The 12,761-nt window shown below is 39.8% G+C and overlaps 2 protein-coding genes across 2 annotated transcripts in view; both read left to right on the forward strand.

Moving 5' to 3' along the window:
* The window catches only part of LOC119420364 (P2Y purinoceptor 3), a 9,801-nt gene extending 7,384 nt beyond the window's left edge, over window positions 1-2,417 (forward strand). Inside the window, exon 2 of the mRNA XM_037687749.1 lies at window positions 1,508-2,417. Within this exon, the coding sequence (XP_037543677.1) occupies window positions 1,508-2,417 (910 nt within the window). The remainder of the gene's footprint in view (window positions 1-1,507) is intronic.
* A 4,705-nt stretch (window positions 2,418-7,122) lies between these two features.
* LOC119420758 (flavin-containing monooxygenase FMO GS-OX-like 4) overlaps window positions 7,123-12,761 on the forward strand; it is a 7,248-nt gene continuing 1,609 nt past the window's right edge. The window contains exon 1 of the mRNA XM_037688185.1: window positions 7,123-7,300. Within this exon, the coding sequence (XP_037544113.1) occupies window positions 7,123-7,300 (178 nt within the window). The remainder of the gene's footprint in view (window positions 7,301-12,761) is intronic.

Here is a 12,761-nt window from a genome sequence, read left to right on the forward strand (position 1 = left end):
AGGTTCTGTAGGTCAGTGAGGTTCTGTAGGTCAGTGAGGTTCTGTAGATCAGTGAGGTTCTCTAGGTCAGTGAGGTTCTGTAGGTCAGTGAGGTTCTTTAGATCAGTGAGGTTCTGTAGGGCTCTGCCAGCATTTTTTCTGCACATCCTGATAATCCCTGAGAGTTTGTTCTTGTTTCTTCATGTCAGAAGTCCAAACCAGCAGATGAAGGTGAAAGTTAAAAGAGACTCAATAAAACATTTTCATAAAAGTAGAATCAACATTAAAACTGCAGCTTCTGATAAAAAATACTTTCTCTGTCTTCTTACAAAGCGAGTTCACATGGGGGTCAAAGGTCAGTTTGTCATCAAGAACAGTTCCCAGATGTTTATATTGATGCACCACCTCAGCTGCTTCACTAGTAATGACCACAGGAGCTGCAATTTTTTCCAAATGGGTAAAATGTGTCTTTCCTAAAATGGATTGCTGCAGAGTACATCTTCTGGTGGATCTGAGTCCTTCCAGGCTTCTCTGTCAGTCTAGATATCAGTCTTTGAGGAGCCCTCACTCCATCAACATGTCACATCATGTGGTTCGTCCAAAATGTGTAAACGTCTTCATTGACAGTGTTGTGTCCATTTGTCTCCAGCCGTCCTTGGTCCCACTCAGTCTCTGGAAGGTCTGCCGACAGCCAAAAAAACCGACCTCGAACTTCAGGGACGGCACGTTTAATTCATGACCTTCAAATATTTAATCTTGAGGCTAACCATAAAACACACTCCTCGGGACCGAACCAGTCCAATCAGAGACAGGACCAGCCGCTACAAAACTCAACACACAGTTCTAGACTCATCTGGACTTCAGGAGACCGTTTTGGGATTTTACTCAATTATGTTTTTTATTTTGAAAGCAGCAAACAAATGTTTGTTTTGTGAAGAAAAGCTGAAGGTCTGTTGTAATCCTAATCTGAGCATGTTGTCTGCAGAAAGCAGCTCATGTTTAATCTGTTTTTGAGGTCAGAACTCATTTAACCCTCCTGCTGTCCCTGGGTCAAAATGACCCTCCAGGCCTCAGTTTTGACCCAGGGACAGTAGGAGGGTTAAACCTTTAAAGGGCTTGTCCAGTCGACATTGAGGTGATGTTCTGTCCAATTTTTACAATAGTTAGCTAACGGCTAGCCAAACAAGGCCCTGTTTGTAATCATCACGTTTATAAAAGCTTTTTTTTCACTGGTTTAACATTAGCAGACACTAAACCTCTTTAGGATGAAGTGTTGTTCATAAATGAACCCTCTGTGGTGTTTATCTTGTTGAAAAGCTAGCATGGGTAGCCATTAACCTAACTTGGATGGAGACTTTTTCCAGACTTTGTGCTCCAGAACTGATGTCATGACTGATAAGTTCCCAAATATTGATCATCTTTGGACAGAACCTCATTATTTTAAGTTGCCTGGATGGTCCCTTTACTTGACCCCCCAGGAGTCTTGAGGTGTGATTGTTGGATTCTGACCCAGCTTGTGTGTCTGCAGGTATCTGGGGATCTGTCACCCAATGAGGACCATCACTCTGGAGAGCAAGCGGGTGGTGAAGGGGATCTGCGCCCTGGTGTGGGTGGTGGTCTTCGTACTCACTTGTCCCATCTTCAGGTTCGCTCAGACAGGGTGCGTCATGAGAGGAGGCTCTGGGGCCGCTGGGCCTGAGGGGGTGAGGGTTTGTGGGAACTGGACCTGGGAACTGTATGGGGAGTGGTATATGAACTGCTGGGACGACGCCATTGACAAAGAGTTTGCTGAATACGTCCCGTACGGCATCGTCCTCCACATGTTGGGCTTCTTTGTTCCCTTCGTCATCATCGCCTGGTGCTACTCCCATGTGGTCCGCACCATTTTCCAGACGCTGCGGTCTCCACCCAGTTCAGTTGAGGGCGGGGACGACGGTCCAGTTAGTGACGGAGCAGCAGAAGGAGGCCGAGATCGGGAGCGAACTTCAGTCTCCATCTCTGGATCCCAGTACTCGCACTACATCCGACGGCGGCGAAAATCCATCAAAACTATCCTAACCATCACGCTGCTGTTCGCGCTCTGCTTCCTGCCCTTTCATGTAACTCGAACCCTGTTCCTGCTCCTGCGGCGAGGCCAGCTTGGTGGCTGCAACGCCATGAAGGCTGTCTCCATTTGCTACAAGGTGACGAGGCCGCTGGCCTCCTGCAACGCCTGGCTCAACGCCCTGCTGTACTTCCTGACCGGAGACAAGGGCGCCCCCTGCTGCTGTGTGGAGAAACGGCTCGTCCACCGGGACCGACGCAGCGGCTCCCTCTGGTGGCCGCTAACAATTCTGAGAAAGGACGGCGTGGGCGATGACGACCAGGAGGCAGCAGAGAAGGTCGAGAGGGAACTGAACAAGGAGGATGAATCCAAGTCTTCACGGGTCATCTTTTAGGTTGTTTCAGAGGAACCATCTGCTGATCAAACTGTCCAACAGAACCCCAGCAGTGGTGCTGAGGGCTGTTTCAACCCAAACTGGATCAAAATGAAACGACAGATACTTTGAAGCTGCTGCATCAAACTGGACACAAACTGCAGAGAAAAGACCAACCTTCCTGTGAAACCAGCTGAGCAATATTTGTTTGGTTCTTTCAGGTCGTCTTCAATCCACAGATATTAGTTTAATTTGTTTTAGTTGTTAGCTCTTCGTGGATGTTAAATTAACGGACATGTTGTGATTAAGCCGTCTATCATTATAAATGTGTTTTTTGCTGTGATTTCTCACATGAAACTGTGTTTATACTTAATGTTTTTAATCCCAGGGTTATTTTCAATTAATCTCTAACGTGCAAACTTAAACTTTACGACGTGAGAGGAGGAGCTCTGCGCCGCAGTCCTCCTCTCACCTTGTTGTTGTGCATTTTAATTGTTTTTTGTGTGGATTAAAACCTGTTTCAGGCCTCCGCACCATGCGTCTGCGGTCTCGTTCATGTTTAACGCACAGATCCGTTTGTTCTCACAGCTCATTAATCGGGTTTGTTTAGACCAGACGCTTCCTGTTGACCTCTGACCCTGACCGGCCTGTCCTCAACTGAAGATCAAGCACGTCTTTACAATTCTTATTTTTCAGGTAAATTGAGCTGAAGTCGTCATCCTGCAGCTTTTTCCTGTAAATATTCTTTTTTTTAACTAATGCTGGGAGCTAAAATCAGTTTATCCTGAAATAAACAAAAATATGTGAGTTTCAACACAAAATATTTTAATCTGAAGAAAAAATGGAGAAAACGACAGAAAACAAACAGGATCATCCTCTGGGGATGAGGAACATAAAGCACAACACGTTTATCGATCTGAAGATTGAAGCATCGTGCTTTTATAACAAAGTTTGTGAAGCCTTTAACAATTTTTATATTTCTAAATCAACATGACCTAAAACATCATCAGATTTTCACACAAGTCCTAAAAGTAGATGAAGAGAACCCAGTTAAAGAAATGAGACAAAAATATTATATTTGTTAATTTATTTATTGAGGACAATGATCCAATCTACAGTATGTGTGAGCAGCAAAAGTATGTGAACCTCTAATCAGTTAGTTTGAAGGTGAAATTAGAGTCAGGTGTTTTCAATCAAAGGGATGATGATCAGGTGTGAGTGGACGCCCTGTTTGATTTAAAGAACAGGATCTATCAAAGTCTGCTCTTTGACAAAACACGAATCTGGAAGTCACTTTAGTCCCGGGGGGTGGAGGAGGTTGGGTGTGATTGGAGAGAGCTAAAAAAAAAAAAAAAACTTTTTGGCCGGATAATCGATATTTGACTAACTTTCTTTTGGACTTTGGAACTGGCGGACATTTGCATAAACTGGTTTGTGAATGGTTCTGATGGAAACACAGGTATGAGCCCAGATGTGGATTTTCAATTCAATTCAGTTTATTTATAAAGCGCCAAATCACAACCAAGTTGACTCAGGTACTTTACAGGAACATTCACATAAAAGCCAGTTAGTAAAGTTCTCTATCTAAGGAACATGGAATAAGGAACATGGAATAAGGAACATGGAATAAGGAACATGGAATAAGGAACATGGAATAAGGAACATGGGTAGAACTATAGCGACGCGTGTACACACTGCGGCCTCTCGCCTCCCGATTACACGGTGTTTGTTAGTTTTTCTGGGCTGTTTCAGTGTATCGCTGTTTCAGTTCCTTTAAGCTCTTTGATATGGCCATATCCAGATAGTCAGCAGGATCTGTTGGACATTTGGAACAAAGAGATCTGTAATATCTTGGACAATGGAGTCATAGCGCAGGAAGGACTCGGAGTATGTGGCGACTCTCGAACCCGCCTGTGTTTCCACGTCCGGAGAAGAGACGCCAGAAGCGGTGCGAGAGGAAACTGAAGAGGGCATGCGTGGAGGTGTCCGGGTGAGGGTAGTGGTGAGTAGGGGTGGAAGGAATGAATTACAAATACTCACATTACTGTAATTAAACAGATTTTTTGGGTACTTGTACTTTTATGAGTATTTATTTCAAGTGTGTAATTTTACTCATAAGTACATTTTAGACCATGTAATCTACTTCACTACTTTTAAAATTTGAATGAACATTCAAAGCGTTCATCTTTGCAGCAACAAGGCTCCAGATCATGAACGCACCAGTGACCTACAACGTCAGCAAAGGACAACTCTGTAGAGCAGAGAGTCAGTGATGGACCCAAGACTTGGAGAAAAAGACAAAATGGAGACGGAGGACAGTGTCAACAGAGGACACGAGGAGGTAAAGGCTGAGGACGAGTGTCCGTACCTGCAGGAATGTTTCATGTCCAGAGGGTGAGAAGGAGACGGAGTCCAGATGTGAACTTTGTTTGATCTCCACGGTGACGGCAGCGAACGAGACTTCAGCATCTCATCTAAAAAACATGTTGGGTACGAGGTCTCACAGCTGCCTGCATGATGTTGTTTTTTATTGTCTGTATGTGTTAGTTTGGATAAGTATGCAAAGATCTTAGGTACTGTCACTGCCATCGGTTTGTCTGGTGCTAAAATAAGACGGAGCTTCAGAGAAATGAGTGCTCTGAATGTACTCTGTTATACACAGTACCTCAAACTGAATGACTTACTGACAACAATTAAACATCCAGTGGTTAAAAACTAATACTCTGAGTAGTTTTTGAAAAAATACATTGTACTTTTACTTAAGTATTTTTATAACACCAGTATTTTACTTGTATTTGAGTATGACTTCAGCAGTGTAAATACTTGTACTCGAGTACAAATTTTCAGTACTCTTTCCACTCAATCCAATTCTCCCAGCTACACCGTCAGTTGTGCTGGTGATTGTACGTTCCATGGAAAATAAAATGGATCATATCCGACTGTTGAGGTCGACAAACCGGACGAGAGTAACTTATTATTACTGAAACATGGCTAAATGACAACATCCCTGAATTAACTGTACAGCTAGGGGCACTGACATTTGGGAACTATGGCAAGCCCTTTGAACATAAAATCAATTAGTCTGACTATCTGTAGTTGCATTCTAGAGATCTAAAAATGAGTTCTGACTAAGAACTAGAGTTTGGTCAAAATGTAGTTCAAGATATCTGAAATGACACTTGAAGGGTCAAACATCCATAATTACAATTCAAGACATCTCGAACGTAATCATGACTAGTCAGAACATAGATATGATATCTATGAGTCAGAATGACATGTCTTGAATTAGGAAATTACCGTAGGCCCCCAGACTGTCACTTAGCTGTTCCAACAGTTGCCTGCATAGATTTCTGGCTGATTTCCTCAGACCTAGAAGACAAAGTGATCGATGCTTCTATAGAACCAACAATAGTGACAGATCAAAGATATCAATTAAAATAGATGTAAATACTGACAGGCAGGGTCAGAATAAAGATTACTGGAAATTAAACAACTCCTTATTAAAAAATTAAGAATTTAAAATTCAAGTAATTAGACTAATAAATACTGGATTCAAGCAACTTTAATTATTTTGGTAAAAGCTGGGAATTATTTAAATTTAAAATTAGGAATATGGCGTAATAGAATAGGTAAAAAAAAACTAATTCAAAAGACAAGAAAAAGAATCCCAAATAAATGTAATTACGAGAATATCAGAGAAAATCGAGCGTTTGTGTTGGACTGACAGACCTCTGAATAAAGCTGAAGTACTTTATGATTTTTCTGCCAAAATGCTCCGTAAATCTGTGACGTTTTGACTTGTCCAAATAATTATTCTAGATAAGAAAGTCCATGCTCAATAATCCAGGTTTTCAATCCAACATTTTTCAGTCAGGTCATCTGGACAGTTTCTTTTTTTTTATGCTGAAACGTTTCGCCTTCGATCCAGAAGGTTTCATCAGTCAAGGAAACAACAAAACTGATTCTTCCCCCAACAGCTTACTCCAAAGTGGAACAAACCAGTTCTGCTTGTGATAAGATGGTCTCTTTGGTACGCCCCTCCTCCCTTGCAGGCCCTCTTCCTTGGTGACAGTCTTATCAAACTGGTTGAAAACAACAAAGTCCATGCTCAATAATCCAGGTATACAATCCAACATTTTTCAGTCAGGTCATCTGGACAGTTTCTTTTTTGTTCTGAAACGTTTCAGCACAAAAAAAGACACCTTCCAGATGACCTGACTGAAAAATGTTGGATATAATCTTCAATATCGTTCTGACTAGTCAAAATTTTAATTCAATACATCTTAAATAGAAAAGCCCTCTACATGAAAAAAATATTTGATATCTTGAATTCATTTGGAAATTTCTTAAAAGGAATTTTGACTAGTCATGAGTACAGTTCTAGAAATCTCTAAGTTAGTTTCTCCTAATCATCATTTGCTATCAAGATATGCAATTTAATTTGCGCTAGTCAAATCCTTCCATGTGATATCTAAACACATTTAAGATATCTTGAATAATGATGTAATTTAAAGATCTTTAATTCGGTCCAGTCCAGGAAGTAGAGTTGTAGTCTTCCACAGCTCTCTGCTGCTTCTCCTCCTCCAGATCAGGTTTAGGATTCAACACAAGCCAGACACAGAGTGCAGAAACAAGAACAGTTTTTATTGATTTGAGCTGCTGGAGTCAGGATCAGAAGTGTTAACAGGTCCTCACAGGCCAGGGAGAGAGTCACCTGTCAGCAATGATGTCACTGGCAGAGCAGCTGCAGGACGTGGTTCGTGTGCGGTGCAAGTCCAGGAGGCGAGGGGAGAGGAGGCGAGGCGAGAGGAGGCGAGGCTTCACTATCAGTGACCATCACGAGTGGTGTAATAACTGGGCACTGGTGGAGAGTGAGAATGGAGCGTATAAAGGCTGCAGAGCAGGTGAACTAGATGAGCTGAACAGGTGAGTGGAATCAGGGCTGATTGCTGTGAGGAACAAGGGAGGCGTGGCTTGGAAGGAGCAGGCTTGAGCTGGAGATGGGTGATAGGCATTACAAAGCAGGGAAAGAGAAACTATGGCATGAGGGGCTGAAACAATACCAGGAGGGAGTGAGTGTGAGACAGGGGCCAATGGGGGGTCAGCGGGGGCCGCTGACCATGACAGTGAGTTAATGAACTGATAACTGATCATCAGATTGATTTATTGTGTCTGACAGGAACTTGGCTACAACAGGAGGATTTTGTTGGTATAAATGAATCCACTCCTGTTAATTATTTAAATGTTCATGTTCCTAGAACAACTGGCTGAGGTGGAGGAGTAGCTTCTATTTTTCAGTCAGGATTATTGATTAATGCCAAACCAGTTATTAGTTATGATTCTTTTGAATCACTGTCCCTCAGTCTTTCTCATCCTAAATGGAAATCAGAAAAGCCACTTTTACTAGTTGTTATATATCGTCCACCAGGCGCTTACTCTCAGTTTCTGTCTGAATTCTCAGAATTATTAACTGACTTATTATTAAATACTGATAAAATCATCATAATGGGTGATTTCAATATTCATGTAGATGTTGAGAGTGATAGTTTAATCATAGCCTTTAATAATTTAATAGACTCATTTGGTTTTACCCAAAACGTCCGCACATCTACTCATTCTTATCATCACACTCTTGATTTAGTTCTGACCTATGGTGTAGAGATTAAGGACTTGGTAATAGTTCCTCAAAATCCTGTTCTGTCCGACCATTTTTTAATAACTTTGAGTTTACATTAAATGACTACACAGTCACTGAGAGTAAATTTAATCTCAGCAGGTGCTTATCAGAAAATGCTGTAACCAAATTGAAACAATCTCTTCCATCAATGTTTCCTCTGTCTTGCAGAGTAATGCATCAGAGAACAGAGACTTAGATCATCTAGTTGATCATCTTACAACTTCAATGCAAACTTCACTTGATAAAATTGATCCACTGAAAAAGAAAGTAATCAATCAGAGGAAACTGGCTCCTTGGTTCAATTCTGAGTTACGTACTTTAAAGCAGCATCTAGAAACCAGGAGAGAAAATGGTGCTCTACTAATGTTGAAGGATTTTATTTAACTTGGAAAGATATTCTGCTAACATATAAAAAAGCTCTCCGTAAAGCTAGAACTTTATATTACTCATCTTTAATAGAGGAGAATAAAAATAACCCTAGGTTTCTGTTTAGTACTATTGCTAGGCTAATTAAAAGTCCCATTTCTGTTGAACCATGTGTCCCTACAACTATAAGCAGTGATGACTTCATGAGATTCTTTATAAATAAAATTATTTCAATTAGAGAGAACATTCAAACCATCCTTCCTTCTACTATCTCTAGTCCCCTGTCAAATGAGGCAACTTTAAAAATTTCACTAGAGCCTGATTTATGTTTGGACAGTTTTTGTCCTGTTGAGCTCTGAATTGTCAAAAATAATAACCTCATCCAAACCATCCACATGCCTAATAGATCCCATCCACATGCCTGCTAGATCCCATCCCAACCAGACTGTTTAAAGAGGTATTCCCCCTAATTAATGTCCACATTTTGGATCTACTTAATTTGTCTTTAATAAACGGTTAAGATTGCTGTAATTAAACCTTTACTTAAGAAAAATAACATTGATTCAGAAATTCTGGCCAACTATAGACCTATATCTAATCTAGTTTTCATCTAAAACATTCTAGAGAAAATATCCCAAAAATTATTGAGCATGCATCAGGATATCTAGAGAAAATAGTTGCAGGTCAGTTGCGTGAACATCTACAAATAAATAATCTGAAGAGTTTCAGTCAGGGTTTAGAGCTCATCATAGCACAGAAACAGCACTAGTAAAAGTTACCAATGATATTCTCATGGCCTCTGACAATGGACTTGTGTCTCTACTGGTCCTGTTAGACCTCAGTGCTGCATTTGATCCAGTTGATCACAATATTTTACTACAGAGACTTGAATATGGTGTTGGGATTAAAGGAACAGATCTAAAGTGGTTTAAATCATATCTATCTGATAGATTCCAGTTTGTAAATGTAAATAATAAATCTTCTTCATACACCAAAGTTAGTCATGGAGTTCCTCAGGGCTCAGTGCTTGGACCAATACTCTTTACTTTATCTATGCTTCCTTTAGGTAAAGTTATTAAACAGCATGGGATAAATGTTCATTCTTATGCTGATGACACACAATTATATTTGTCCATTAAACCCAATGAATCCAATCAGCTACTTAGACTACAAGCATGTCTTAAAGACATAAAAACCTGGATGACCCTTAATTTTCTCCTGTTGAACAGACAAGACTGAGGTTTTGGTTTTTGGACCCGAGCACCTTAGGAATGAATGTTTCAGTCTTTCTCCCTCCTTAGATGCATTAATCTGTCCTCCAGCTCTAATGTTAAAAATCTTGGTGTTATTTTTGATCAGGACACGTCTTTTATCCCCCACATTAAAAACGTTACTAGAACCTCCTTCTTCCACCTGCGTAATATCACTAACATTAGAAACATCTGATCTAAAGATGATGCAGAAAAACTGGTCCATGCATTTGTCACATCTAGACTGGACTATTGCAATGGTTTATTATCTGGGTGTCCAAATACTTCTTTAAAACGTCTTCAGTTGATCCAACATGCTGCTGCCAGAGTCTTAACTGGAGTTACTGGGAGAGATCATCTCTCTCCAGTTTTAGCTTCTCTCCATTGGCTCCCTGTCAAATCCAGAATAGAATTCAAAATCTTACTTCTAACCTACAAAGCTCTCAACATCCTAGCTCCATCTTATACTACAGATCTTATTGTTCCATATTTTACTAACAGAGCACTTCACTCTCAGACTGCAGGTTTACTTGTGGTTCCTAGAGTTTCCAGCAGCAGAATGGGAGGAAGATCTTTCAGTTCTCAGGCTCCTCTCTTGTGGAACCAACTTCCAGTTTCTGTCCGTGAGGCTGACACATTATCCAGTTTTAAAACTAGACTTAAGACTTTCCTTTTTGATAAATCCTATAGTTAGGGTCGGCTTGGGTTTCCTGAGCTGTCCCTTAGTTATGCTGCTATAGTCTTAGACTGCTGGAGGACAAACTGACCACACTTTTCACTCTGCTACTGTCTTTACTTACTCTGCTCAACCTGTTTTCTATTTGTAATTATTTTTTCTATCCTTAACATGTTTTTTTTGTCTTTCAGGTACAACTGGACCTATATCTGGACCTATCATTCTGTGTTCGTCTGTCCCTCCTTCCTGTCCTTTCAAACCAGCCTGTCAAAGCAGATGGTCTCTTGTCCTGATCCTGGTTCTGCTGGAGGTTTCTTCCTGTTAAAGGGAGTTTTTCTTTCCACTGTCTCCACTGTGCTTGCTCAGGATGGGAGACTGCAACGAAGCCAAGATTCATCTTGTCTGATGGATTCTTAGATAGAGAACTTTACTAACTGGCTTTTATGTGAATGTTCCTGTAAAGTTCCTGAGACAACTTTGTTGTGATTTGGCGCTATATAAATAAACAGAATTGAATATATATATATATATATATATATATATATATATATATATATATATAGTGTGAAACGAACTGCGAAGTAGCAAGGAACTACCGTACTTATATAAATATTTATATGTATATATAGGTGTTTTAAACCCTTTCCACACTCTTGCAATATTCCAAACAATATTTCTAAACTCTAAATTCTCTAAAAGACACAGAATGTCATGAGTTCAGCTTCCTGCCTCCTCTGTTCTTTGCCACCTGCAAGAGCTCTTGGCCACGCCCACTTCTTCGTTCTCCATGAGAACAGCTGATCAGGTGCAGCAGATACTAAATAATTTTAAATTATTTATTTAAAATAAAAATTCCATGCCGATCATGCGGCTCATCCATCTATCAGCCAATCATGTCTCATGTCCAATCTTATTTTGAAAAACCGAGAGCGAGTCCGTGATAAACGACCAGCGAAGTAGCGAGGGACTACCGTACTTTATTTATTAAACAGCAAATTGTATTTTTGTTCCAGATATCTGTCAGCCCACCAGAGGATAATTTTTTTGGACACTTAACATTTATTTTCTTGTAAAATTTTTGTCTCACATTTAAACATTTAAAACATGTTTTTTTTTTATTCCTACAAGTAATTTATTGGCGATGTCTCTGGACAAAATAGTGATGTTTTCTAGTCTGAGGAGCGTCTTCATCTGGTGGTGACTTTTCACAGAAGACATTAAAATGTTCTCGAACACAAAGAAAAAAGAAGATGAACTTTTTACCAGTTATACAAATCCTTATGGTTTATTCTGCCAATTTTGTCATGAGTGTAATTTTGATACACATGGTGAAAACAAATCTATCCAGATCTATTTGTCTCCAGTCTTTAGTTTCTAATGTCATTCGTTCATTCAACCTTTACTTAAACAGATAAATCACATTGAGCCTGGAAGACTCATTTACAAGTGAGACCTGTTTGGACAAACAATAAAGTGGTTAACTGGACACATGTAGGAGTTGGAGGCAAAAACAAATCCTATCAGACTTTTTTCTTGGCTGAGAAAAACCTCTAATATTAAAAAACACCTCGCACAAACAAGCACATATTTACGAAGACATTCTGCATCAGAGACGAGAGCGGTCAACAACGCTTCTAGATGCTCTCGAGGTCACTGTAATCAGTCAGTGTCCTCCGGTGAGATCCATAAACATTCTCGAGGTATGTCGAGAAATGGCCAAGGATAACCTCTATAAGAATCCAGAGTCCTGAAATGATGACACAAAGTTTATTCATCTGGTTATCAGTTGGAAATTCCTCAGGGGGTTGTGTCAAGCACAACAAATCCAGTAAATCTAAATAAAGTGGAAATATCCATCTAATAAATAAGTTTCTGCAAACGATTCAATTCAGTGTCAAAATTATTATTTTTTTTTTCTTTGTCAAACCTTTATTTCTCATAATCAGTAAATTATTTATCCGAACATAAAAAGTGTTTCAGTGTCACAATACAGATATTCTAGTAAAAAAAAAAAAAACATTTTAAATCTGAACAAAGTGATAATCTGTGGTTTAAAGTATACATCTTTAAAGAATGACTAAAATGAGATTTCTGAGAGTTTGAGGTATTTCAGAGCATTTTTACATGATTAAAACCAGAAGGTGGCGCTGGAGGACGGAGGAACGAGTTTGATCAGGGATGAGATTGGAGTTTAAATGCTTGTCACAGGAAATCATTAAATTAAGTCTTTAAATCTTTAATAATTACTGAAGTACCAAACAGGTCACATGACGACATTCATAAAACAGTCCAAATGACAATCATCAAACAGGACACATAACAATCAAACAGGACACATAACCAACAAAAATAAAACAGGTCACATGACAAAACAGGTCACATGATGACAGTCACAA

Source organism: Nematolebias whitei, chromosome 14 (assembly GCF_014905685.2).
Source record: "Nematolebias whitei isolate Nwh7 chromosome 14, NemWhi1, whole genome shotgun sequence".
Taxonomy (NCBI): domain Eukaryota; kingdom Metazoa; phylum Chordata; class Actinopteri; order Cyprinodontiformes; family Rivulidae; genus Nematolebias; species Nematolebias whitei.